General features: G+C 42.8%; 3 protein-coding genes across 12 annotated transcripts in view; 2 read left to right on the top strand and 1 right to left on the bottom strand.

The window, feature by feature from the left end:
- Positions 1 to 26,763, top strand: part of LOC100875901 (uncharacterized) — a 59,080-nt gene that overhangs the window by 26,641 nt on the left and 5,676 nt on the right. For all 5 annotated transcript variants that reach the window (XM_012284371.2, XM_012284366.2, XM_012284365.2 and 2 more), the window contains 2 exons: positions 24,303 to 24,527; positions 25,111 to 25,688. In XM_012284371.2, the coding sequence (XP_012139761.1) occupies positions 24,303 to 24,527; positions 25,111 to 25,688 (803 nt within the window). The remainder of the gene's footprint in view (positions 1 to 24,302; positions 24,528 to 25,110; positions 25,689 to 26,763) is intronic.
- LOC100875676 (brefeldin A-inhibited guanine nucleotide-exchange protein 3) lies at positions 605 to 26,647 on the bottom strand. Of its 2 annotated transcripts, none has more exons than XM_076534384.1 (23): positions 26,118 to 26,647; positions 14,156 to 14,380; positions 13,809 to 13,942; positions 13,459 to 13,593; positions 13,237 to 13,402; positions 12,891 to 13,020; positions 12,560 to 12,844; positions 12,264 to 12,497; positions 11,972 to 12,199; positions 11,525 to 11,901; positions 11,282 to 11,466; positions 11,046 to 11,208; positions 10,664 to 10,972; positions 10,369 to 10,591; positions 10,125 to 10,301; positions 9,643 to 10,051; positions 9,367 to 9,579; positions 8,439 to 9,309; positions 8,222 to 8,354; positions 7,058 to 7,286; positions 4,171 to 4,397; positions 2,579 to 4,094; positions 605 to 2,483 (listed from the first exon to the last, which is right to left on the bottom strand). In XM_076534384.1, the coding sequence occupies exons 2-23, from the start codon at positions 14,238 to 14,240 to the stop codon at positions 2,340 to 2,342; spliced, it is 6,573 nt and encodes a 2,190-aa protein (XP_076390499.1). In that variant the 5' UTR covers positions 14,241 to 14,380; positions 26,118 to 26,647; the 3' UTR covers positions 605 to 2,339. The 2 variants fall into 2 exon arrangements, with proteins under 2 accessions (XP_076390499.1, XP_076390500.1); XM_076534385.1 differs by having other exon boundaries at positions 12,560 to 12,829.
- Positions 14,628 to 17,908, top strand: LOC100875789 (protein C-mannosyl-transferase DPY19L1). Of its 5 annotated transcripts, XM_003702777.3 has the most exons (9): positions 14,628 to 15,152; positions 15,240 to 15,352; positions 15,436 to 15,573; positions 15,652 to 15,720; positions 15,788 to 16,114; positions 16,195 to 17,017; positions 17,086 to 17,248; positions 17,305 to 17,433; positions 17,502 to 17,908. In XM_003702777.3, exons 1-9 carry the CDS (start codon positions 15,062 to 15,064, stop codon positions 17,719 to 17,721), a joined length of 2,073 nt encoding a protein of 690 aa, XP_003702825.2. In that variant the 5' UTR covers positions 14,628 to 15,061; the 3' UTR covers positions 17,722 to 17,908. The 5 variants fall into 5 exon arrangements, with proteins under 5 accessions (XP_003702825.2, XP_012139746.2, XP_012139748.1 ...); XM_012284356.2 differs by having other exon boundaries at positions 15,029 to 15,359; XM_012284358.2 differs by having other exon boundaries at positions 15,030 to 15,359; positions 15,652 to 15,716.

The raw sequence follows: 26,763 nt of genomic DNA, 5'->3' as shown, positions 1-26,763 counted from the left end.
TTTCACATGTTTCAAAATTTTTACCTTGGTCTAAAATTTTATTCCTTCGAAAGACTATGATTACCATCAGGACTGAATCGTGTGCAAATTTGAAATTTTTAGCTAACACTGGAAGCATCGGTAAAAAGTCGCCCTTAAATCAAGGCCCTGCCCTTAAGCGAATTTCTGTTCGAAGAAAGATTTGGATTTTCGTGAAAAGATTGCACTTATGTCCGTCATCTTCTGAAGCTTGCCAGAGAGTTCTCCCGCTTCCTCTTCGTTGATATTTACAGCCTCGACGAATGGGACGCGAATAAAAGCATAGAATAAGCCGAGACGACCGTCGCTCGTAAGCTTCCCTCTTTACGAGGATGACTCGACCGCAGACAAGTCTCCCGCCCTTTCCTGTGCCCGTTAAAACGAACTAAACTTCACCCGTAGAAAATGGTCGACACCTTCGATACCTGACGAAATTCGCAAGGGTTCCAAACGCGGTATTAATCAATGGTGCGCTTATGCGATGCTCCGAGCCATGAAGGAAGACAGGGAAAAGAATCGAAACGAAATCGGATGCAGCGTTCTTTGCTTTTCCCGAAAGAAGCCTGCATCCAATTCTCACTCACTGTTGTAAACTTTTCGTACAATTTTTATTAACTTGGAATATTTGATCATTTAACGATCGTACATTTGTTGGCTAACTATTTTGGTGTACGCGGATCAATTAAAAATACTGTCGGAAGGTGTTCGATGAATACTTCGTTTCTCGTAATTCAGGGAAAAGTTTTCGAATGAACGGAAAGAAAATAGGGTTCACCTTAGGCACGTTTTATTATCAATTATTAATCTCTCCTCGCTCTTGTTAAACGATAACAATGCATCGAACAACACCGATGGAATCGCAGGAGAGAATGACAAATTCATGGATCAATATTTCGATTTATACAACACTCGGTAATTATTTCATTTTTCCTCTTTTTCATTCTCTAACTTACAAACAATATACAAAATATATATATAGTATATATATCGAAGCGATAAATGAAACTGAGAATCATTGACTAGTCGTTTGCTAAACATTTCAAACATAGAAATTAACAATAAAAATATCTAGCTTCTCTCGTGTCCGATGGACCAGCGACTAGAGTTTCTATTTACAATAAAATATAGCATCGATTCTTTGTTTGCTATAGTTCTTCGGTCGCGAACGAATGTGCGATGGGACCAAAAACCTTCTCTCCTTTTCTTTGGCAAAATCAGAAAGATCCTCGGGAAATCCCGTTCACACGAAGAATAACGTTTCGCTCTAAGCGTTTCTCTACCTAGATTCAACCTGGGTAACATTTTAATTACATCTTTCCTTATCCGTAATACTAATTCCTTCAGAACTGAATTACCCCTCAGAAACACTAAAAATTATAATTAAATATTCGAGAAAGAATTTCGATTCAAACTCAAAACTATTCTAAAAACTAAAGACTCAAAATAAATATTTTCATTTAAAACGTTCAGAAAATAAAAAATTAAAAATTGGAAAATAAACACTTCCTCGCTCGTAGCTTAAAAACGAAAGATTCGACAAATGTTTCCGATCCTTTTCGAACCCTCGTATACTCGGAATTTAAAAGAGTAGTTCTCGATATCTTCGATGAAAAAGTTGCCAGTCGAGTCATTTCGCAAAATCTATCGCAACGCGTGCTTCTTCGACGTTGGAAGCAAAACCCCGTCACATCCGACGCTGCGACTGGACCGCAAACTACAGTTAAGCGCAAAGAGCATAAAATGAGAATCGAAAGATGTGCGTGCAGCGTGGATCGTAAATAAAATCCTTGTCTCTTCGTGTCGACGCGTCTGAGCGCTAAAGGTAGGCGAGGCTTGTTCCCTGAAAACGGGACATGAATTTTTTCCGCCGGAAACAGAACCAATAATAGTACTATTGTCAGTCGTGTTCGTCTGAATTCGGACAGGTCTTCTTTTCCAGTTAAAATCCACCTTCTCCCTGTTCGGTGATTTAAAATTCGTATTTGATATCGATGGTGAAATGGTCCTTAAACGACATAATCCTTGATTTCGTACAGTTAAAATCAAATTCCCTTCTCTCGTGAGATGTTTGATTGACTCTGATCATCAGTCTGAACGTTTTCGTTAGAACACGAATTCTTCCGTATTGACTGAAATCGATTCTCCAAAGATTTTTCCACATATAAAAACTCGTTCACGAAGACATAGAAATTTTATAGATGTATAACAGAGTCTTCGTGTAGTCGGATGTTCGTTATAGACACCCCAGCTTCTAAGAGCACTAAGAAAGTTCGAAATCAATTGTGGTAATACATCCGTTGCCAGATGTATTGAAGCTGTTCCTAATTGCTCGTTAACCCGTATAGCACGGCGATTCGGTGAAAAAGAGCTGACAATCGTTGCTTCAGAATCTGGTCCACAGCGTGTCTAGTGAGGACACGTACGCCGCTTACGAAGACCGGAAGTAGTGGGGTCAATTGATCGTCCTGCGAACAAAATCGCATTTGATCAGAAATTATCAGAAATAAAAGTGCAATAAACGAATAAAAGCAAGTATTTCCAAGTTTTCTCACGCTCTTACCGATAAAGCCAGAGTCCAATCCAACATGGTGCTCAGCGTCTCTGCCCAAGCTTTCCTATGCGCCTCGCTATCCTTATAAACGTTGGTCTTCCTCTGGAACACGAATTCGTGAGTCGGTATTTCTTGAGTCTCCGCGCCAGACTCCTCTTCCTCGTCCTTCAAGAATGGATTCGTTCTGAACCCTCTTTTGCTACGTTCGTAATCCCGCAACAATTCGTCGATGTTATCGATAATCTTCGCCTCCTGTTTCTGTTCGCTTTTCACCCGAGGAGACATCTCGAGATCGTTGGACGAGCTGGACACCGTCGATCCGCCGGTCTTCCTCAGCTCGATCACAGACTTACACCTGAAGTTATCCAAACTGAACCTGGTGAATCTGTCAGGGTCGTCGAACTCGCGTTCGATGAATCTCGAGGCGCTTCTTCGGGAAAGCAAGCAAGCGTCGCTTCTTCTTCTCTGTAATCTCAGCCGCTGGTATCTGGACAGTTCGTCGTAGATCGCCGTTTTGGTCTCCAGCAGAGAGGTACCGAAAGAGTCAACAGATTCGGTTCTCCTCAAGGGACCCAGTTTGTAGTACAAACAATCTCGATTGTTGATCAGCGTCGCCGGTGCGGGGGTCGCAGAACTAAATTTTCCGTCGATGTAACCTTCGCTGGAGGTTCCACCGGACCTGTCGGGGTACACAGCCTTCTCCGTGATCGATCCTAGCCTGGAGGCTGGCCTGGAATCGTCGGTCTCCGGCTCAGACTCGGGCCCAGAGTCGGTAGAGTACTCCACCGCTAAGTCTGACAGCCTGAACGGTCTCGGGTCTTCTTCGCACTCGGGTCCAAGTTCTTCCAGTCCGCTCTCGTCGTCCAAATTCGGACTGTAATGCTCGATATCTTCTTGATCCTCTGAATCCACCTGGTTCCCCAGAGTTTCCGTGGGTGGTTCCACCGGAGGCGACGTTGCGAGAACTCTGCTGTTAATCGCCTCCTTGCTCGTGATCTCCGGGTAATCGTCCGGTTGAGCCACCAACAAGAAAATCTTTCTCTCTGAGAAGCTGTCCACTCTGGTATGCTTGCCATCCTCGTCCAGAACCACCTCTACGTAGCTCTCGCAGAGTTCCTCGAAAGTGTTGCGAAGTTGCCTCAGATACTTCGTCAGCTTACGGAAAGCGGAACTCTTCGGACATTCTTTATCTTCCGGGCTTGACATCAGCACAGACTTCACGGTGTCCAAAGTGGCCTTGGTGTTCTCTATTTCTCGAAGACACAGCTCGAACAAGGTTACCATCTTGATGGTCCACGCTGCTCCTGCTTGGCGATAGAGATTCGCTGGCTGTTGGAGGTTGGTCACTTTCTGGACCAAAAATTTCAGTCCTGGCCGACAGTCGAACTTCAAAGCGGCTGCGTAAGAGAGATCTAGTGCCGATAGGAAGGTGTCTACGTGGTGGGTGGATAAATACGAGAGACACCCGGAAACGGAGGCCTTTGGTGACGTCGATGCAGCGGAATGAGGGATGATGTTGGACAAACTGAAACGTAGACGAAAATCGTGGAATGGCGCAGAGGTTGATGAAAAGTTTCATCTTTATTGATGAATATACCTACCTGGGAAAAGACGAGTCAGGTCCCTGCAATAGAATACTGGCGATACAATGGAGGAGCATCTGATGAACCAAAAGACCAACCACCAAAGCCCTGAGTTGTACCCTAACGATATAAAGGTCAGGATTGAGAGTGGTGGCCACCGAGGGTGGATACAGAAGGAAAACGTAGGACCTGTCGTCGGGTCTTCTCGATGGATCCTCCGTACGCTGTTCCTCCAAGAGGAACACCTGAAGAGACAAGCATCGATTTCAGATTCTCCGTGTCCCGTGGCAAACTTTCATCGCACGATTCTTCGTAGATGCTCAAAAATTTTGCACGAAATCGATTCGAGATGATTATTCGAATCGTTCTTTCTCGAAGGACATTTCAATTCGAGAAACTACTCGAGCAATCGTGCGCGACGCTTGAAAGTTTTCATCTTTTTTCTGTTCGTTTTTTTTTTAATATTTGCAATGATATGATGATGTCGTGATTAACGATGACGTGTGAGAGCAATCGCACGATCATCGACGATGGGTGGGTTCTATAGCTCGACCTAACCCGTGATTCCATTGATTCAGTCAGTCAGTAAACACGGTTGTGCATTCTACGAAAGCTGCAGCTTCTAGGAGATAGGTGTCATGTATCTCATCCAGGTACATATTATGTGACAGTGAAATTCTAGCCATGGACTCAAGCCATGGATTTTAATGGTGATACGCAAGACCGTGCCAAGTTGAATTTAAATGATATCTCGGCCGACGACGGGGTCCTTTTGTGATCAATTTTACCTAATCGCGTCTGATTAGGGCGTACCGATACATTTGTACGAATGAACGTTCTCTTCTTCCTATAGAAGAAGATAAAAATGAAATTTACGTTGAGTGACCTGTCACTGAAGGGTTGAAGGTGTAAAATAAGTATTAAAAATAAATAGATTTAAGAACAATTGCGATGACAATTTGTCTCATTCACGGCTGTCACTGTGACAAATCCACTTATGTGCCAGACATGACTCTTTCTACTGCGAGAACGTTACAAATCTTTTTGATAGTTTTATAACGAGACTTATCAAATTTTTATTGAAAAAGGACCTCGTCGAGGAGGTTCTGCAGCCTGACCTGTGCCTTCTACCAGCGAGTGCAAACATCTAAACGAGGTGATTTACCAATCGTTTCGTTTCACCGTCGACAGGCTTACTTCGACTCTTTCCCTCGTCTTTTTATTCGTTCTTCGTCGCCGAAAAAGGAATAACAAAGGGTGCAATACAAGAACGAACTTGCGAATGATAGAAGCATCTGTATTTGTCACATTGTGCATCATCGAACACACATGGAGCAGTACAAAAATATACATGTATATATTAAAAACGCGAATAATAACGCAGTCACGTACAAAAATCTTTCATTTTCTAGCGCTCTGACAATCCGTCTAATTGCAACGCTGCAGGGTGACGTAGAATACTTCAGCAGGAATCATTTAACCCTCGAATGATTGTATCAGGTGTAACCATCAAAAGGTGTATAGTGCCTTTAGCCAATTTACAAATTTTTGATCGAGGCAAAAATTTTTCAGAATCAGTCGAGGATTAAAAACCTTCCGTTTTTTCAATTCTACGCCACCGTATGCCATCAGCCATACAGATGCAAGCTCAAACACGCGCAAAGCGCACGTCGATGCAAAGAAGAAGAAAAATATCGATATTTTCTATCTATTAATCTAAGATCACAAAGTGAACGCTTGTCCAATAGTAACGAGCTTCGAAAAGGCGATAAAAGCAAGAATTGGTGGTGAATTGTAAAAAAGCAGGCCTGTCGACAACGACCACGCGAGTCTCTCTCTGTTCTCGTGGATTCTAATCGATCTGATCAATCTTTTAATCAATTTTTTTTTTTTAACAAATGTTAAAAGAAGAATCGATGCGATTTATTCGTTCGTCTGTTTGCTCTTTTCCTATCGTTCTGTTTTCTTTTTTTATTCTTTTTTAATTTGTTCGTTTTAAAATCCATGACGTGAGTTACCGTGGGCGGCTAGAGCCAATGGGGGCCCGTGTTCGACGTAGTGTTAGTGTAATCGAGGGGTGTCGTGTGCTGCCTACAACCGACGGAGTAGGAGGTAGTGTGCTGGTCGATCAGTGTCGTCTCAATGGTCATCGAATCCTGGAAAGGTGTCGTCGGCAGTGAAGCCGCATTCTGCCTCTTGATGGCAGACAATACCTCGCGCAGCTGGCTCACCTGAGAGCAAGTCAGGTCAGGAGGGCACCACTTGTGTGTCTCTCTCACGGGCAATTTTGGCGATATTAAATTCGGTGTTTCTTAATATGCAGTTAATCAAGACGTACAGAGAGATCAAAATCGATTCGCGTCAACTTCTTCGTCATTTCTGTAGCTCGAAACCGCTTATTAGCTTGTCACATATTAGGAAACACCCTGTATTGACGTTTTACTTTATACAGGACTCAGCTGCAACCGCGACACAAGCATGAAAAGATTCGTTGTACAAAAATCGGCAGTGTCGAATAAATTCTTGCTGGGATTCGAGAAAATTTTGTTACGCTTCCAATTATCTATAATTTCTTGAGACCCCGCGAACAAAAACTCTGCACGATAAATCGCTCCTTTCACGATTGTACCTCGATTGCGATCGAACCCTGTGCACGCACGCTCTCACACACACTCTACGCACTCAACACCGGAACAAATCGAGCAACTATCAGACTAGCCAATTGGTATCGCGACAAAATAAAGACACATTTAAATGACCGATCGTCGAACGCTCTCAGCTGATTTTGTGGCGTGTGCGAGGGCACAGAGAAGCACAACGAACGTCAAACAGCCAAAGGGTGACACATCTTCTTCCAGACAGAGAGATATTTAGCGAGAAAGAAGCGTACGAAGGCGAAACTTACCTGGGCAGCCAGTTGTCGCAGACGTTCGGTCTCTTCGGGGGTAGCGTCTCTTCGAGCCGCAACCTTGACCTGAGCAATGTCACCGTAAAAGGATTCCGATCTTGGCGAGAAAGCCATGGTCAACTGGTGTAATTCTTGCAGCGAATTTGAACAGGCGCGGTAACAGGCGACACCGCACACCTCCCATTGTTCTGGAGTGAGAAGAGGACCGCTGCTCACGAGAACGTGTCTGCAAGAAAACCATTTGTTCTTTGTCACCTACTTATATTCTGTAAAATTTTAATGTCCAAGTTCCTAAAGTCTCCAAGTCCTGTAGGACTCTATTGTAATAGAGTACTTCTCTATTGTAAACGGATTAAGCTATGCTTCATTTATATTTGGTACGATAGCTAGCGGAAAGCTTAGCTGCGTTTCACTAATAGAAGTGGGTTGACTACCAGGAGTGGGTGACTCTAAGATTTCAGTTCAGGATCCCGTTCGTCATTCACTGGCAGTCTCTAGCTATCTGTCCGCGAACCTGTCCCGTTTTTAAAGTCCGCGCACGCCTGTACATCGATACTTCGCGATCGAAGGATTGCCCGGCCCAGGATTGAATTACACGCGTCAATGTATACGGTGCATTAATACGGAGAAAACGCGCGAATGGATCCAGCTGGGTCCCTCCCAGGGATAGAAAGAGAGACGAACGACGGTGGTGACAGGGTGGTGTTGTCGCGTGTATGTGTTCTCCATCTTTTTCTCGTGTACGTGTTTGCCGGGCACGACGCTCCGGGGGTGTCGAGTGTCGGTGGCTACCTTATCCCACCGGACAGCCTGTCAAGCTTCGTTATCATCTTACACGCACGCTACGCCCGTAACGAGGATACATCTAACCTCCGTCGATGTACATTCCATCGAACCTCCGCGTTATGATTCAACCTTTTCTCTCTTACCGTTCTCCCCCTCTCTCTCCTTACTCCTCTGTTTTCGAGAAGGGCTTTTACTTTGGGCACACGCCGCTCGAGTTAGCTTCGCGAAACAAAGCATGCCTTTTTCGCGAGTCGGTGATCTTAATTCGATAGTGAGTCATGTAGCTTCTACGAGAACCGAAGCTTGAAAGCAATCGATTCGACTAGTAGTCCAGAGATACGAATCGTTTCGGTCTCGAGACGTTCGAATACTTACCTAATACACGCGCAGCCCAAACGCGCTATGCTCTCGGTAGGTTGCACGACGCATTCCGCCATCACCAGTAACAATTGCTTCAACATCAACGTCGTGGCTGGCAGATAGGAATCGTTTCGAACGACTTCTGGACCTGAAAGTAAAAACCACCGACTTATAAACTATCTAAATCGTAATATTTGAAACACCGACTACACGAAAGCATTGCCTCGAATACCTTGCAGATGAGCCAAGTAATCGACGACCAAATCAGTCGTAAGACCGCAGCATTGTTTAAAATTCGGCGCAAAGTTGTCCCATCCTCTAAAGATCTTCGACGTTTTCCTCAGCCAATTCTGAACCATAGGAAGCAACAGATGGTTTACGCAGTACAACCCAAAAGCTGGGCCAGGAATATTAAGCGTGTCCCGCAGCAGATGGAACAAGGTCTCCAGAGTATGAGGCTGATAGCGTTTCGGACATATCATGGTAGCACTAGCCAGACCCTCGATCAGTATGTACCAAACCCTCAGGATGCCACTGGGTTTATCCATGCTCTGTAACGTGGTGATCGTGTGGACGTTGTCCATCAGCACATCGTGGGGCCTTTCAGGGATAGTTTCCTGCATGGATTCAGCGTGCTTGTCGAATCGTATCAGCTCCGAGTTGGGTATCGTGGGATCGACGTATTGGGGAATGGTGGAAACCTGGATCCTCTGGGCCGAGTGGAAGATCGGACAGGCTGGCATGCCGTACATCGACGCGAGGATGTCGCTGCAGCTCAGCAAATACTTGAGACTTTCGACGCAGAGCCTCATTCTTCTGGACTCGGCTACGTCAAGTGGATCCTGATCGTCCTGATGACCATCGGCGTCACCGATGCCTCGCACGTGCCTCAGCAGACAGAGAATGCAATCTAGCGCCGCGTTGGCGAACACCAATGTGTTGTCCATGGATAGAAAGACCCTGAAAACCTCCAGCAACGGCGCAGACTCGACGGAATCTGAATTACCGACCGATGCTACGCGCAGCGCGCCGAATAGAGGACGCCAGCCTGATCGAATCTCGGTTCCGTTAGTTTCGACGAACTCGCAGATGCAGCTCACGATCTGGAGGATATACTTGTTTTCCATTCGACAATTTCAACAGACCGATTTATAGCTTACCTGATCCTGTACATCACTGTCACACAGTTCTAGGCACAATAGGTTCTCGAAAGGCTTGAAGAGTGCTTCGTTAAAATGAAAGTGCGGCAATTCCATCAGCTCGTACAACAAAGTTGACATGCTATCGTGAATGCATTGAACTGCCTTCTTAGAGATACCGCGATCCTTGTGGCAAGCTGCCTCCATGAAATGCGGTCCTAGGATGCTCCAAACCTGAAGATTTGCAAATTGAACCACCGTACATTTAATAAAATTAATAGTTAAATGCTTCTATACCCTCATTATGTGAATCAGAGGACGTCCACTCTTCACGCACTTCAGCATTACTTCTCCCAAGCGAGCCAACAGTAACACGTTCATTTCGTTCTCTCTGGGTTTGCTTCTCCTCCACCAGAATCTCTTATTATCTTTAGAACCGTCGGTTGTTTTAAACAATTGGGCTTTGCTAGCTTTGCACAGAGCGGTGAGGAATAAGCAGAGTGCTCGGAGGTTCAGTGTCAAGGCTGCGTTCTCAAATAATCTGTCTACTTGTTGAGATAAGACGCAGACGATTTTGGCTGCGTAATCCGCGGGGAGTATCCCGTTGAATTGACTGTCCGCGTTTGATTCCTGAATGATTTCGGGGATCGTGTCCGAACTGGGATTTTGGGTGTAACGACTGGATAGAAAGCTATAGACATCGACCCTAAAGTAAAACGACAATAAATGAAAACTCGTGCAAGATATTATAGACCAGTTTCGCGTAGCTATTTCTTTACCAGGCCTCTTCCTCGTCTACGATGCTGAAATTATGCCTCAGACGATCCTGGCTTCCTTTGGGATCGCTACTGGAATCTTTATCCTTTTTCTCTTTTTTCTGCTGAGTTTTAGGCAACGATGGATTTTGGTTTCTTCCGAAGAAATCGTGCTCTAGTTTACTCACGTACAAACAGCACCTGTAAAAGCAAGAAGTTGATAACAACGTCAATTAAATAATCGATAAGCTGTAAGACAAACTCGTACGTGAAAACATGCGGCCAACAGTCGCTTCCGTGACTGCCAAGTTCCAAACCCTTCCCTAAAAGTACGTCCATGCTTAACGCGTGGGAGGTATGGATATTGGTTGCCCTGTTTTGCAACTTCAGACGTAGAACATCTTTTGTTCTCGTAATTTTCGATATCGATTGCTCCGTACAGGCAGCCTTCGCTAAAAGAGCGAAGATGGAACCGCAACGACTTTGCAAACCTTGGATAACAGAGAAATGGAATTAGTGAACTGGGTACTAAACGAGTCGATTAAATTAAGATCTTCGCTGACCAAGTATGTTGCTCAAAGCTGCAGCCTTGTGAAGACCCTCCAGAGATAGCACAACAGTGTCCCTAATACCTCTCCTACCACCGTCCCTGCTCAGAATTCCTTTATTGTTCTCTTCTTTCGGTGGATTCAATCCTATCGTTAGAACAGTCATCATGCTTCCCCAACAACACGTTAACACTCTTCTGGAAAGCTTCGCGCCTGCTTCGGCTTCCGGTGTAGGCTCCGTTCTCGATAACTGAGCTTTCTCCAGCCTTATGTAGTCGGACAACAGCTGTCCGCCTCTGTGGCTGCCAGGAATTTCATCGACGTCTTCAACAGAATCAAGTTCGTATCATTTCTTGATCATTAATTACGTTGCTACAAATTTACAATGATTATTTACCAGTAAGTACATTGATTAAGGCGCTGTTTTCCGTGTAATGTGGATTGTAACCACATTTCTCGAGCAAATTGCAGGCTAACACTTGCTGGTATAATTCGGACAACCACGTTGCGGATAGATACACTAGGACACCGGATCCGTGTACCTCTTCCACAAACTGTTCCTGTAAAGGTCAATTAATCGCTTATATTCTCATATTTTCCTAATTGGACATTTATCGCGAACGTCGTCGATACCTCACTGATGGGAACTTGACGGCTCTCTTCGTTGTAGTAATTGATTCTAATCAACTTCAGATTGAGAAGCAGAGCCGCGTACGTGGCTAAATAGATCCCGTCGGCATTCATGATCGTGATCAAGGCACACGAGTCTGTGCTGGTATCCGTTTGCTCTTGAATCTTCTGCTGAGCCGCGAACACTCCTGGAAACATAATGCAACGATTACCATATTTCATTATGCAATTCTGAAGATGTCTTACCTTGACAGTATTCAGAAGCAAAATTCTGCAAGGCGTCATCAACCTCTATATTGCTTCTGAGACTCAATACCATGGGAATCAGGTCGCTTCTTAGGGTTTTAACAAACTTCCTGGCATTGTGTCGTTCCACGTCTACGTTGCATTCGTCGGCCACTTGTCGGCCCACGTGAAGGCATTTAGGCAATTTTTCTAATCTCAGTCTTTCCCTTTCGTTTTCGATCTCGTAATCGTTGTCTTCTAAACTGTTCTCTTCTTGAACCTCGTCCGACTCGTTCTGAGGGCCTTCGGTATCGGTCGAGTCACCATCTTCGGAAGGTCCGTGCCCCGAGGACTCGGAATCAGAGCCTATTCCCTTCTTCAACAACTCCAATTGTTCTCTGAAATCGAACACCATCGTTTCGTATTCGTTTAGGAATTCTTATACCACGTAAGAGTCTCTGAGTTTACCTATAGGTTTTTGGCAACCGCGCCATGCTTTGGTAGGTCAGAGGTCCTCTATAATCGCAAGATTCCAGATCTTCGTATAGACTATTGATCGTGCACGTGTAGGTGTGATTTATAGCCTTCCCCTCGCACAGTTCCTGAAGAGCGGAGAGCATTGCGACAACGCAGGAAACGCTAGCGTGCAATATACTCAAACCACCGGTCGTGGATTCCTCGATCGAGTCCATCGCTCTGTAATTCAAATTTTGATCGAATCGAATTCCTTTAAAAGACCAACCATATCAAAATTATTTACAGTCTCATGAGTGCCATGTCGCTTTGAATGTGACTAGATCTGTCCTCCTCTACCAATAACGGACCAGCAAAGTCCACCATTCGACTGGGGCTACGAAGAAGTTCCTTCAGAGCCTTCAAGGGCTCTAAACGTTGCTGCGGCGGTGGATAGAGTAACATTCTATGGAATACCGATTCGAGGACTGGTCTCAGAGAACCCACGCAACCCACCAATCGAACCAGTTCGGTTCCAATACTGTAAAAAATGCATTTTATTTTAAACATCTGTTAAGTTTGCGATACGATATATAGTCTTACCTGTATACGGTCTTTGCTTGATGGCTGTCGAAACTTAACGATGTAGCCAAATATCCAGAGCCTCTCCCAAGCTCGGTCTCTTTTCCCTCCCTGGAAGTGAAGGTTTTGTCCACCCTCGGCGTTCCTAGGAAAGCTATCAGAGCAGGGCAGAACTTTTGCCACAGAAATGTAGTAAAATGTGCGTTCGTGTGTATCTTCTGCGGGAGGGAAGAGATCAACGTGTGAAGACACTCGAGCAGGAACACCACCGTGTTGCCGTTTCTCCCGTTACTGGAACATGATTTTCTAAAGTCAAGTCGTGTAATCGTCGATCGAAATTAGTTTATTTTACTTTTGAGCCTCGTCCAGTTTGCTGCAAATGTATTGAAGTATCGGCAGAGCCTCGTTGAAACAGGAGACACCCCTCTCCCATACGTTTTTATTCTTCTTCGCGTTTTCATCCATTTCTTGGCACTCCTCGTCTGCGAAAAGAAACGTTCGATACAGATTCGAGAAAGTTTGCGATGAGAACAACTTTGTTAGTCACGGAATTCGCGAGGTGCATTCCATCGTCACGCGAGCGTGATCGATCAAACTTTCGTTGAAGCGTTAGATAAACGAGATGAGTAATTAATTGGAAAACTTTCTTCCTCGCGAGAAGTGTGATCAATGTTTTAAGCATCTCGATAAAAAATTACCTAAAAATAAACAAAAAGAACGCAGCGTCTGACTGGTAGCAGCCTGAGCTGCCGTCCTTACGGCTTGATTCCCGTTTTCGAAAGCCTCGCAGCAGGTAGTGAGAATGGCAATTATTAAACGTCCGTTCATCGTCCAATAAGAAGAGCAAGCGACTTGCAATAAAACCTGCAAGATCAATCGTTTCAAAACGTTTTCTCTTTCTATCGGTAATTTGGACTTACTTTAAGCATATCCGTCTGAGTATCGTCCGACTGAGACAATATGGAACCCATAGCGTGCAACATTTGCGCGGGTAACCAGAGGGAATCATCCTCAGGCTCGTAGGGCGATTGGAATCTATCGTCTCTTAACATTTTCTGGATTCAAAAAATTTGCATTATCATAGATGCTTCGTGTTAAAAAAGATATATTGTTTCAATTTCGTGTAGGACTACAAGATACCGAAACCTAGTAAAGCATAGTTTAGAATACCATGTTCATCGTTGGTATCTTGTTTTATCGGCGTTCCTTGCCACGAGCGGACGTGACGTTCGCGATACGGATAAGTGCAAAAATTTCTTCCAACACTCACATGTAATCCCGACAGGCCGAACGCGACGAATTTGCTCCTCTTCGTTTCTAGTGCTAGCTGAAAGGTGTGCAGGCATTTTGCTCGCAGCTCGTGGGGTGGATCGCGTAGCAACCCTTGCTGCTTTTCCAAGAAATCTGTGCCAAAATGAATTAAGACCAACGTACTTCACAGTTTCTTAAGTTTAGTATAAAGTCTATATAAAATGTAGTGGGTAATAACTTCGTTTTATTGCACGAAGAACTGTAAGTGACAAGTTAATGATGGGTGAAGCCGGAGACGTAAGCATTTTTCAATGTTTAAAATGCGAGAATCGTGGAAGTTTTAAAGGGTACGCGAAGTGGACTCACCATACGCATCCTGCGCTGATTTCCGTAAATTTTGTAGCTTTGCATTATTCGATTCTCGGACGATCTGCAGCAGGAGATCCTCCATGTCACGATGGACTAACACGCGACTGATCGATAGCGGGTGTGCCAATGCACGCTTGGCTGTACGCGCACATCCAGGGCCGTATGAATTCCTTCTGACGAGGGAAATTCATTTCCTTCGACTAAGATAACATATTTTTTCCTCTGAAAAGGTATGGAACCATATAGCCTATCAAAGTGCCGATTTTGATACACAAATATTCAGATACAATGTCATGACTTAAATATACTATAAAATAACTTATATTACGCTTGAATTCAAAGCTTAAACATTGTCGAAGATAAATACGTAAACTTCTTTTCAACGAAGTCGTTTATATTGAAAGTTCTTTTAATAAATCGATCACTAACCTAACTTGCAGAAGTTTTCAAGTTTCTAGTTTCAAAATACTATGAATTACGTATTTTTGCTTGTGTTATTTTCTATCTTCCTCAAGATGTTAATATCATAACTTGCGTTCTCGTTAAGCTGTAGCCGGTATGAGAAATAAATAAAAGGAAAAAGAACAATCTTCAGATCGTCGAGAACCATTTTGTATTCGCGCGAATAATGGCGCGTTACGAACTGCATGGTCACGTGACTCAATTCCAGGACCGCCGTAAGCAACTTGGTCACCCCATTTATACTGTCTACCAATTTATCATAAATTTTGCTTAATTCTCCACATATTATTTTGTATATATGATCATTTTAAGCGTTTATATACATAATTGACGATGCGTATGAAAAATGTATAGTATACATTTTTGATGGACTGATGTTTTTTTTAAAATCTGACTCGCAAATGTTCTCGTCGACCCTGCGTGTTTTAATGAGTTCCAGAAATGGCGGCGGATAGTGACAAGAGGTTTAAAGGAGTAAAGAAACCGCGATATAAAACCATGTACTTGTACGAGTTAGCTGTGAATTTGATAGGTACAAGACTCCTCGCAAAAGAAGAAGCGTAACCACCTGGTTTTCCTGGTCAGCGTTATCATAAAGTCGTCTCGTCTCCTGTGACAGGTGTGGCTATCGGCCTTTTCCATCGGTGGCATGTGTCTACACTGTTCGAAAATGACCGGCATTTCTCGCATTTATCCGAAATCGAGAGGGAAATGTCCTTTCGCACGGAAATGGTACGAGGTTCGATCAAATATTAACCCGAGCTGACTGAAATTTCCTCGGAGATAACAGGTATGTTTCATTTGTTTTTCTACAGGGGATGTATTATTATTACTACAAAACGATCGCGGAATCGGAAACGTTCATGGATGGCTTGAGAAAAATCAGTCACGATAACATTTCAGAATACGGAAATGTTATTGATGCGACTAAAAAGTACAGCTTGATGCCAGAGGTATGGTATTCCAAATTTATGGGTTGTTTTAGGTTAGGTGTGTAAGGATAAAGTGGAATCAGACTCGTTTGTTTACAGTTAGTTGCTGGATATCTTTATCATTTTGCCAAGAATCTGGGAATCATTTCTGTAGAGCAATGTTGGCAAGTGAGACTCATTTAGTTTGATTTGAAGGTTCCTTGTAATGAAACATCTAGAAAAGAATTGTTTTCAGGTAGAAAGAGGAGAAGGTCTGCCGCCGGTAACCAGCTGTGAAGGCTTGGGAGTTCCCATTTACTTTTATTTAGAAGTTGTTTGGTATTCCAGTATGTTTACCGTGGTTGCACTATTCTGCTATGCTATGTATTTGGGTAATAGCATAAGGAGTGGAATCGTTGCTACGTTATTTTTCTTTTATAATCACAATGAATGCACTAGAGTCCAATGGACACCGCCATTACGTGAAAGCTTTGCATATCCTTTACTCCTTTTCCAAATTTATATGGTGACAGTAATTCTCAGAAAAAGTTCAGCATTGGGTCATGACGTGGATGCTTTGCTGGTGGGTTAAATCGGGCTTCAACTACTCTAACATGACTGTACAACTCACTTTATTAAATGTTATACATTTAATTCTTTCAGAAAATGGGCATATCCACAATAATTAGTCTATGCTGCTGGCAATTTTCTCAGTTTGTATTTGCCACGCAAATCATAGCATTATTAATATTAAAGTGGATGAGAATAATTTCAAATGATCTCTATATATGCATTTGCGTAGTTCAGGGTTGGTCTATTATGTTAGTTATGAATGTGACAGACAGAAATCCGTTGCTTTATTCTTTATATTTCTGTCTCTTATTCACTAGTTGTATTCTAAGCTTTGCAGTAAAATTTTCGAAATTTTTGAGCACAAAACTGCAAACGATCTTAGAAATTATTCTCACAATTGTCTGCACAAAATGCTTGAAATCGTTTTTCTCGTCTATTTACGAAGACGACGCGCACGTATTCAATTTACTCAAGTCAAAACTAACTAACTATAAGGATTTTCACACGATGCTGTACACATGTTCCGCCGAATTCGATTTTCTACAGTTCAGAAGTTACGAGGCGATCATGAAGACATTGCTATTGCCTTGTGCCGTACTCGCCGGAGTACTGGCGGTCTATTTTTGGTACAGAAACTATAAAACCAAAGGATATCCGAAATGCATAGATGCTGATCTGGCGTATAACGGCCTACAGACTGGAGCTTTCACCATTATGGCAATTTTTATCATGAGACTAAAACTGTTTATGAATCCTCATCTCTGTATAATAGCTGGCACAGTTTGCTCGAATAAGTACCTGGACAAATTTGGATTAAAGAACGAGATGATGAAGACTGCCGTTACTATTTTGTTGATATCAGCAATGTCTTATCACGGTTTGGAGAAACTTCAAGAAGAAAGAAGTATCATAGGTAACAACGATCTCGTAAAACAATTCAAGAACAAATATATAATTATTTCACCCTGATTATTTGACCAGGTGAATACAGTAACATTGAACAGGAAGAATTATTCGAATGGATAAAGGGTAACACGCCTGAACACGCTGTGTTCGCTGGAAAGATGTCTTTGATGGCAAATTTAATGCTCTCTACCGGCAGACCGATCGTCAATAATCCTTACTACGAAAGCAAGGAGATGAGGTGCATAAACCTTCTTTCAAATTTCCGAGACCAGGCAATATCATTATGTTTTTTAGAGATCGAACGATGAAAGTTTACGAGATCTTCAGCAGAAAGGATGCTGCATCCGTATACTTCAGCCTGAGGAACATGCACGTGGGTTATGTGGTGCTGGAGAAGTCCCTCTGCTTTGGCTTTGCAAATCTGTAATTGACAACTCATTAATCTAGACAGCATCTCTGACGTTTCTTATTAAGCAGTGTACGTATTTCAGACAAGCTGGATGCCAAATGATCGATCTATGGGACCTGGTTGACAATGGAACCGCGAAGGCAGCTGGAAAGCTACCACTCTGCCCGCTGCTGTTCCGTGGAAACGCTTACCCTTTCAAGAGGGCTTTTGTAAATAATCGCTACGTTGTTTTGCAGCTAGATTACTCTCACTACGTCGAACTGAAACCAAAGACTTCCATACCCCTTCACTATCAATCTTAAAAGCGTTTCTATCGAGCGTGTGTTTGTGTAACAAATTGAAGATACCTCGCGAGATTACAGAAGATATTTTTCCCAAAAGTTGTACATGAGAGATATATATATTTCTTTTAAAACAGTGACTGATTGAAGTGTGGCGGAGCGACGTTGTTGGCCGTGAAATTTGAATAAAGAGTTAGAATACTTTTTACCTCTGTGTCCCTGTGAAAATCCATGTTCTCCGCATCCTTCGATGTACTGGCAAAAAAGTTGTACGTACGATAAAAAAGTATCTTTTTATTTAAACGAACGAGGACACGAGTAACAACATCGCTGACTATCGAAAGTGTTTGAAACGCAATAGAAGCTGAGAAGTCACAAGACATTTAGTTGTCAAAGAAACGATGAAACGTCGAATCACTAGTTGGGAAAAAAATCGAATCAAGCCGCGAAGATAGCTCCGTTATAGCCCGTACAGTATAGCACCTTCACTTGGACGTGTAACAGATAGTATAGTCGGAGGCTTGCCAAAGCTATACTGCGTTGTGCTGCTGACCCAAATGAATCCTATGGACACAGTCAGTCCCGGTTCGGGCTTCTTCGCGGCAATACTGTTCGCTCGATCACAGCTGGCACCGTTCAAACGTGCTCGTCCCTTTCGACGTCAAACGATCGCTCTATAACAATCTCCGTCAATTTTACTTAAAGAGTGTTTTTGATCGGTCGTAACCGGAAATTTATCACTAAATTAAAGAACATTTCGGTGCCCATATTGCAGCGGGAAACAGTGGAATTCAACGGGAGCACCCTTAAACAGTGAAAGTTTCGAGTCGATCGATAGTCAGAAAGAAACTCGAAAACTTTTTTCTTTTAAACTGTGTAGTTTGTTGGAAAGAAAAGAAAATGATTTAAACAGTGATTTAAAAGATCCACGACCGGCGATTTCTATATCGTTTGGCGGGAAACCTGCCCTACTCTTGTTCTGTTCGTTTGATTTATCGAAATCGAAGGGATTTCTGTTTTAGTGTAAGTTCGAATAGGAAACAGTGATAGAAACGAGGATATTCGATCGATCGAGGAAAATCAATTCATAGAGGCATAATAGGATCTCAGAAATAATCGCAGCGGAACAGTTGGAGCAGAACAGGGAAGAAGAGGATGCCAAAAGTGGAAGCAAAAACTTAGAAATTTTCAGGGACTGGAAAGGATTGAACGAGATCTCGTATTCAAGCTTCGAACAGAGATGCGGTTACATTTCACGAAGACTGTTCCGCGTAATCACTGACTCTCTGCAGTGAGTACTCTACTTTTTTTCATATTTTACATATTTGTATCTTTATGCATATTTTTTGTCTATCGTTCGTTAACGAAGGAAATGATACGTGGAATATCAAGGACATCTCCGCCTCGCGTCCTTGCGTCTGCTTATGGCCGGTGCATTAATTCGCTCAATGAGCATAACAATATAAATGCAGTCCTCGATCGGATACGCAGACCATCGTTCGCTGTAATTTCGAAATTGTGCTTGTTCCGCCGAGGAATTCTAATTTCGTCTCATTCTGGAATACTGATTTCCAGAATACCAGTGTGCTTTTTGCATCAGGTCTCTCAGTTAGGGTTCAAACTGCCGCGGACTGTTACTTAATACGCGTGAAAATACGTACAGAAATCCAACGCTTTGGAATGCAACGACGATATAACAAATCTTCGTACCCTTTGTTTTACGATATTTCCAATTAATATCCGGTGAAACCTGCACAAATTCGATATTTACGAGTCGACTGTTCTAACGGTTCATTCCCAAACGCGGACCGTGAAATTAAAATTCGGACGAGATTCCTCTGATCCATGTACGTAAAACGAAAGAAGAAACTCGATACGTGGACGAGCGAATGGAAAGATGTAGTAGGAGAAGGAGGAGGTTCCTAGTTCGCGAAATAGCCGTTCTTCCCTGACCTCGAAACCACGCGGAACATAGACAGTGCGGTTGCGTTTACCTCAGGAATTTGGCACGCGTGTTCTTTACTACGATGCCGGTGAAAAAATACTCGAAGCCGTAGCAAGATCGGTCTAAATCCTTCTAGACGACCAGTCTCGAGACGTTGAACCGATAACGCGAGTTTTCGATGCTAACGAGACGAACCTAGTAGCGACTTTAACATTCCACTTACTTCTTTGCCGTGTTTGCTGCTTCCGTTACACGAAAAGTCTCTTACATTAGTCTTTGACTTTTTATTTGTATCGGAAATCTAGTCTTCTTCGAGTTCTGAGGCTACCAGATGTTACATGTTTATTTAAGACTGTTAGAATTTTGGCAACTTTGAAAATTTTGAAGAGAGAATATCGAATGCCCATCACTAGCCGCCGCACCTAATCTTCCACGATGACGCGATAGATCGGCTCTCGGTTACTTTCTCGCGGTATTCGTAACCCACTTTTGAGCGAGGATGCAGTCACCCCGTGTGCTCTCGTGCCAACACTCGAATTAGAAGGGTCTAATTCGCTCGAATTATCTTCGACCGCGTTGCAGTCTCCTTGCCGTGTCTCGCATGGAAGCGGATACGTAATCTTTACTCGTCTCTATATATTTTCATATCGACAGATCAAACTGTCATTGCGTACGTTCTGTTCATCTAATTTTAACCCTCGAGCGACGATACAAGAGAGATTATTTTCGGCCCACGCGATAGAACTTCTGTAAAAACTTTAATCGAAAGATTGCATGAGAATAATTAGAATTTTATGAAAGTTTCGCTGCGAGATATAAAAACGTTGTAGCAATTGTTAATCGCATCATGTAATAGATCCTTATCGTATCATAACCGACCAACAAATCACTCGTGAAAGTTAATTGCAATTTCATGAAAGATAGATTTCTAAACGTAAAAAGGCGAAAGATATTTCTTCGAGATGAAAATTTAATCAGCCGACAGAGGAATTCTTGGAGAACCAGTTTCCACTCGATTCACCAAATCCAGAAGCGGAAGCTCGTCTCGGGTGAACCGATCAAGCCATACTCGAGCATCGTGTAGTATCGATGTACATGGCCAAAAGAAATTTCCTCTTCGCGGATCATGCATAACCGTGAGAAACAATTCCCAAGGTAGAGGCCGTACTCTTCCTCAAAGGTAGAAGAGCATTCCGGCTCGAGAACGAGCTAAGAGCAACAGAGAAGAGCGGGCGACAGAGTTTCACATGACCGAGTTAGAGAGCATCCAGTTTTACCAGGGGGCACGATGCTCATGACATCAGATATCGTTTTCACGTGGGATGCTTGATTGCTCGGCCTAATTGGCCAGAGGTCACAATCATGAAACGTAATTTCGTGCCAACGTAAGGTAATTGCTGGAATTGACGATCCCTACGCCCCATCGGTGTCGTTAATTTCCTATGGTGTTTGGAATCGAATCAATTCATTGACAAATCCCTTACTATTATTTTAGAACTTTGGCAAGCTTGACTCGCAAGCGATACAAAGTGTTCGAAAGATATTTGTCTCTTGTCGACAAATGGATTTTGGCATCATTATTCTTCGTGACACGAGAATTGTAATATATTAGAGCAGCGTAATTTTAGATAATGGAAAGTAGAAATACAGTATTCGAAGGACGTGATTCTATGTGTTGTTCTAGAAGGTTAAAATTCTAATAGAACGAAACCCGAAAGGACCAAGGACGTTGCATCTTCCCTCGGAGGATTTTTTATCTTTTTAAAACTGGTTCGAGCTTCCTTGGGCCCGAAACAAGGCCAAGTTCTTTCCCTCTTGATCTCATGTGGCGACCACAATTTTTTCTGACCTTGCTCGATGCTACACCTCTCAACATTCCAACCTAATCGAACGACACACCTCTCACCGGTGCGTCTCTATATAATCTATAGACCTCCGAACGTGTTCCTTTATGTGTGTGCTTCTCTATACGAGTGTTTAGGAAGCAATAATACCGGAATGTGTGTCGTGCTTACGATACGGTTAATTCCAAAAGTGTATTCCTCGAAGGAATTTTGTTTTCTGTCTCGAGGTAAATGACTTTTGGAAAGCAAACCCAGGTTTAGAAACTTACTGAAGGTAAAGTTACTGAAAGGTTTTCGAAGTGTCATTTCATTTCTTTTCTAGATGATTAATTAAAAGGGTACAGTGAAAGGATCTCGGCATTTCTGCACTCGTGGTCGAACTCGTGCGAAAGTAAATTCTTTTCAAAAAGGATTATTATACACGGTCCCGTACATACGTTTCCGTGGACTTTCTTCGCATAACCTACTTCCGGCAGAAACGGCAGGAAGAATGATGTTCACATCGGGTAAAAACAGTGAACTATAATAAAGGCAAGATCTTCAGACTGGATTCTTAGAGAGACATTGTTATCAGCAGAAGGAAAATTAACCTGCTTTCTATCGTTTCTCTAATTTCAACCCTACTCGAATAATTTCTGCTTCTGTTCAAGTAACACGATTATTATTCTAAACAACCCTCGATTACGTATTAATATTAGTATTCGCGTGCTGATATAAGCACGGTTCTTGAATGCAGAATAGAACTATGAATGAAAAGTTGTATTTGAATTTCACTTTCATCTTATTGATATCCCACGTAATAATGAAACGTGTATATGTTACCGTGAAAGACCGAAATCTGGTGAATATCGACATTCACATAGTCGCTTGGTGTATGTCTGAAATATTTGCTAAATACCCTCATTTCTGACTTACACCGGTAAATGTCGACATTCGCCATGCGCTAATGGTGAATGTCGAACATGTCGGAGATTTATATTTTCTTCTCCGTAATTCAGTCGCTATAAAACGTCACAAGGGCGACGTAACTTTTTCGCCTCTCTTTCTGAGAGGAGAGACCAAGAATTTAAAACACATAGTACATTCTAAGCATACGTGTTCTTCCTCCGTGGCCTATTCTGGCGTGAGTTTCATATAGTATACTGAACAATTTTTCATTGGTAACATAATACTGTATATTCGTTTCCCCTGATTTTAATGGTACAATTAATTTCTTTTCATCATTAATTTTTAAAACGTCAAAACGTTTTAATCGTCCGTAATCCAAAGGTGTGTTGCACTTAGTTTTAGCAGAAACCACTTCAGAAAGTATTTTAGAGTACTTTTCTTGAGAAAAATAAAAACAATTGTCTTCTCGTTTACCCGCAATTAATGCATTTAACTTTTCAAGAAAAAGATCACGATTTACTGCAGTATCCATTCAGTATAAATTACGGTATTGGAAAAAAAATTAAGAAAACGTTGCTCGCATCATCAAAGCTTGCATAAGATTGACAAAGCTGACTGACTCCACGCAGAACACAGGATTTGGCGGGAGAGAGCCAGTCGCTTCTTTGTCGGCTCCTCTCTTTTGGACCTCCACCAGAGCATATCTGTAATTGTCGACATACACCGGTGAGGGTCTGAATGTACAAGAATGTAATAAAATATTCGGTCTTTCACCGAAGTATTTGGTATATGTTCTCCAATTTCGGTCTTTCACGGTAATATATATAATCATTTCTAACTAATCAACGCGTTAATCGGACGTATCCTAACAACCTAAAGTAAATTTATAACATAGCTATGAATTATTAAAAGCAGATTTGCTCAAAGATTTCTGCTCTTGACTGCGTTTACTCGTTACGCAAGTCGATTGCGATCATTGATTTCATAGCAATTCTCCACGAGAACTGAAAACATAGAGATCTAATACCCATCATTAGAGCGTTAACGTCTCGTATAAGTTTTGACGAAAAAATAAACATATTGCAAAATGTGTTGGAAATCGAGCGGCCGAGGTTCGTTGATTACGCGTGAAAGTGTATAGATAGCATTGAAACGAGGAAAAAGTATTCAATATACACTAGGAAATAGCGAGATAGAAGATACATATTTATAATTGTCGATGAGAGATGTACTTGAGATAAGGAACCACGAGAAAGTGCTCAAAAAGATTTCACGAATTCTTTTTTCGAACAATAAAAAATTGCCTATGAAATTTGTTCGAGGAGACAATCTTACCCTGTACTTTTCGAATTAAATCACGACCGTACGCGGAATAGAAAGTTACATAGGGCAGCGACAGAAACGGTCAAAAGCAAGGAAACCGTGGCAAAGTAGGTAGAACTAGGAAGAAAATTTGCGACAGGACACAAAGTGTCCTCGCGACGACATTTCCCTCTTCCTCCGTTGACATTTTACGTGAAACCAAGCGTTTACGACTTCCTCGTTCGTGCGGTAATATGTCTGTCCCGAGTAGCCGCAGATTGATTAACAATAATTTCTGTGGCTCTTCCGAGATCACGAGGATGTAATAATTCCACTGTACACCGCTAATTACCAGGGAGCTTTCATCGAGATTAAGGCATTACCACTCTCACTGAGAATCTTGGCTTTGAAACGTCGAGAAAACGAGTATCCATCTCTGATTTTCCCTGTGATTCCTTCTTTCTCTTTCTTTCTTTTGTTTAAACTTTCCGCTCGATTTCTTTGCCGTAGAATAAAAGTAATTATAACTGCCGATACATTGTAGATTACGGTAGCTTGCATCGAACGTACCCGCCTTTATTTTACACCGATCCCTAAATAAATTGTTTCGTTTTTATTTCCAGAGATGCGAAGCGAGGTAGGAGAATGGCTGCCCACCTGTGTAGGTTCACCGATATGCATCCTGCTGCTGTCCTGGTCTCTTCTGATCTATCAGAATCAACCATCTTCCGCAAAAAGAAGGATCGACGTGTTCACGGTGGCCGTTTTATCCGAGAGCCTCGCTCATCAACTTGGATTGCTTCTGTACGCGATTCTTACGCTCATTCGACCGAGTAATCACTTTGGAGGTAATGAAACAGTGAATCATAAGTCCACATACAGCTCCGTTATTACGCTTCGGGGGTATTACGAGATTAATCGTGGAGAAAGCGATTTGTAGATACGAGGATCACTCTAAGTTCGATGAAAATCCTACAGAAAGATATTGCGAAATGTTTATCCGCTTGAATTACAAGTGCCAATTAACGTTAAACCTTAACTGGTTATTCTTGTAATTGGATTACGCGCCTTCGTTCCCAGTCTGCTGTATAAGTTCCCAGTCTGCTCGTCGTTTTAGTCGACTACACGACGTTCAATCTGTTCCAAGTGACCCATCATACGTTTTACATCCGCTTTTTTGACGCCATTGATTCAAGATAATGAGTCCATCTTGCGTACTTTGCTGCCCATTTCCCATCCATTTCCAATCTGTTCCAATAGTCCCATAAAATCTGCCACTTCCGCCTCTCCGACGTCACTGATTCTATAATAGCTCCGCATCTCATATTCGGTGTTTCCATTTGAATGCTCCCCATCCCACGGCATTGCAATGCATTATTTTCCAAAATTCCCGCTCCGAAGTTTCACTTACTAATTTTCCTCCCTTTTCAGAATTCTGCTCGACCCTAGTGTGGATACTGAACTCGTCCACCATCCTCCAGGAGCTGACTCTGACGTCCATCGCCATTTTCACTGCGATCAGCACCAGGGACGATGGCCTGAACCTCACGAAGAATCACCTGAAGTATCACCTGGTTAGCCTGAGCGTGATCAGCGCGTGCATCGGAGTAACAGGTGTTCTGAACTTTGAACCCGAGCTCTGCGTCTTCCTGGCGCAAGAAATTTCCCTAAAATACGGAGTCTTCGTGAATTCTCTGCGATGCCTGCTGATGTTCACCTCCGTTGTCAGCCTGCTGATGGCTCTGTTCAGGAGAGTTTGTCGCACACCGAAGGCGGAATTGTTGAAGTCCGTGTCCGACCTGTCGGAGACCAGCTCAAAGAACTCTTCGGGAGCTTTCGATTGTCATCCACAACATTGGGATCCGTCGAGTGGATCCTGCACCAGTGGATCGACGAACAGCAGAGCGTGTCTGAGGAAGAAGAAGGTGCAGGTGGACGAGGCCAGTGGCAGGCCCACCATTTATAGCATCCTCTTCGTCTGTTACGTTTTTCAACACCTGCCAATGCTTGTACGTATATTTGGGCTTATCTTTAAATTTGGGTACCGTACTTAATCCTCGGATTAATAACCCATTTCCATAATAACATTAATATGAGCTGCGCGAGTTCTTGCGAAGTTTATCAGAGATCTTCCATTAAATGGAAAGCAGTATTCGTTTCAAGTTTGGAATAAAGAGTAATCGTTGCGAGCGAAGGTAATCGAAGGGTTCCGAACGGAAACCGACCCGAGTTCCGGTTGTCCGGATGTTGACAAGCCACCGGTTATATTCTCTTTATTCCCCAGCGGAATTCCGTTCGTCAACGAGAAAGTCATACCGAAACCAGGAGAAGTATAAAACATTTTTTAGCTTATACGGTATGCATACATAATCAAATTAACTAGCAGAAAATAGGAACGGCACGGTAGGAGTATTCGAAAGTATAATATGGACTGTTACCTGGTATCACACTCGATTAAGATTCGTTCGATGATCGTTGCCGGAGAAACTCCCCTGACCTTCTTCATCAATATTTATAATCGATCGCGTGACGCATTCTGTTTATAATCGACTCGGCCGCTCGCGAATTAGGTTGCTTCCAGCCGGGCATTCAAGTCTCTGTCACACTGTCATTTGTACGGTTCTTTGTTGCATCGTAAAAAGTCCTTAGGAATTCAACCTTTCGATGTTCGATTTTCTTGCGTCAAGATTATCGAAAATACATAAACTTTTTTAATGAAAGTGTTAAGATCTGATATTAAAATAATGAATCGAGTGCTGTCAGATGTACTTATCCAATTTTCTGCTCCAATCATCACTAGGAGTCATTGTCATTTTCCAGAACACAGCTCCAGCATGTGTTCGATTGTCCTCTTCAATATGAAAACGAAAAGTCTTGTAAAACATGTCACCAGAATCTGTCGTTTCACGATGACAGTCCCCGAGTTTGACTTTCAAACTCGCGCAGCAATTTTTCTCGCGGTGCACTTTCCTTTCGGTGCAATCGCACGTGCGAATTACCGTCGACCGAATTGACCTCGATCAACGAGAAAGCCAGATCGCTCAAAATCGTTCGAATTCGAACAATTAAAGTTCTGGATTCGGT

This window comes from Megachile rotundata, chromosome 8 (genome assembly GCF_050947335.1).
Source record: "Megachile rotundata isolate GNS110a chromosome 8, iyMegRotu1, whole genome shotgun sequence".
In the NCBI taxonomy this organism is placed as follows: domain Eukaryota; kingdom Metazoa; phylum Arthropoda; class Insecta; order Hymenoptera; family Megachilidae; genus Megachile; species Megachile rotundata.
This window is presented reverse-complemented; position numbering and strand designations above follow the sequence as displayed.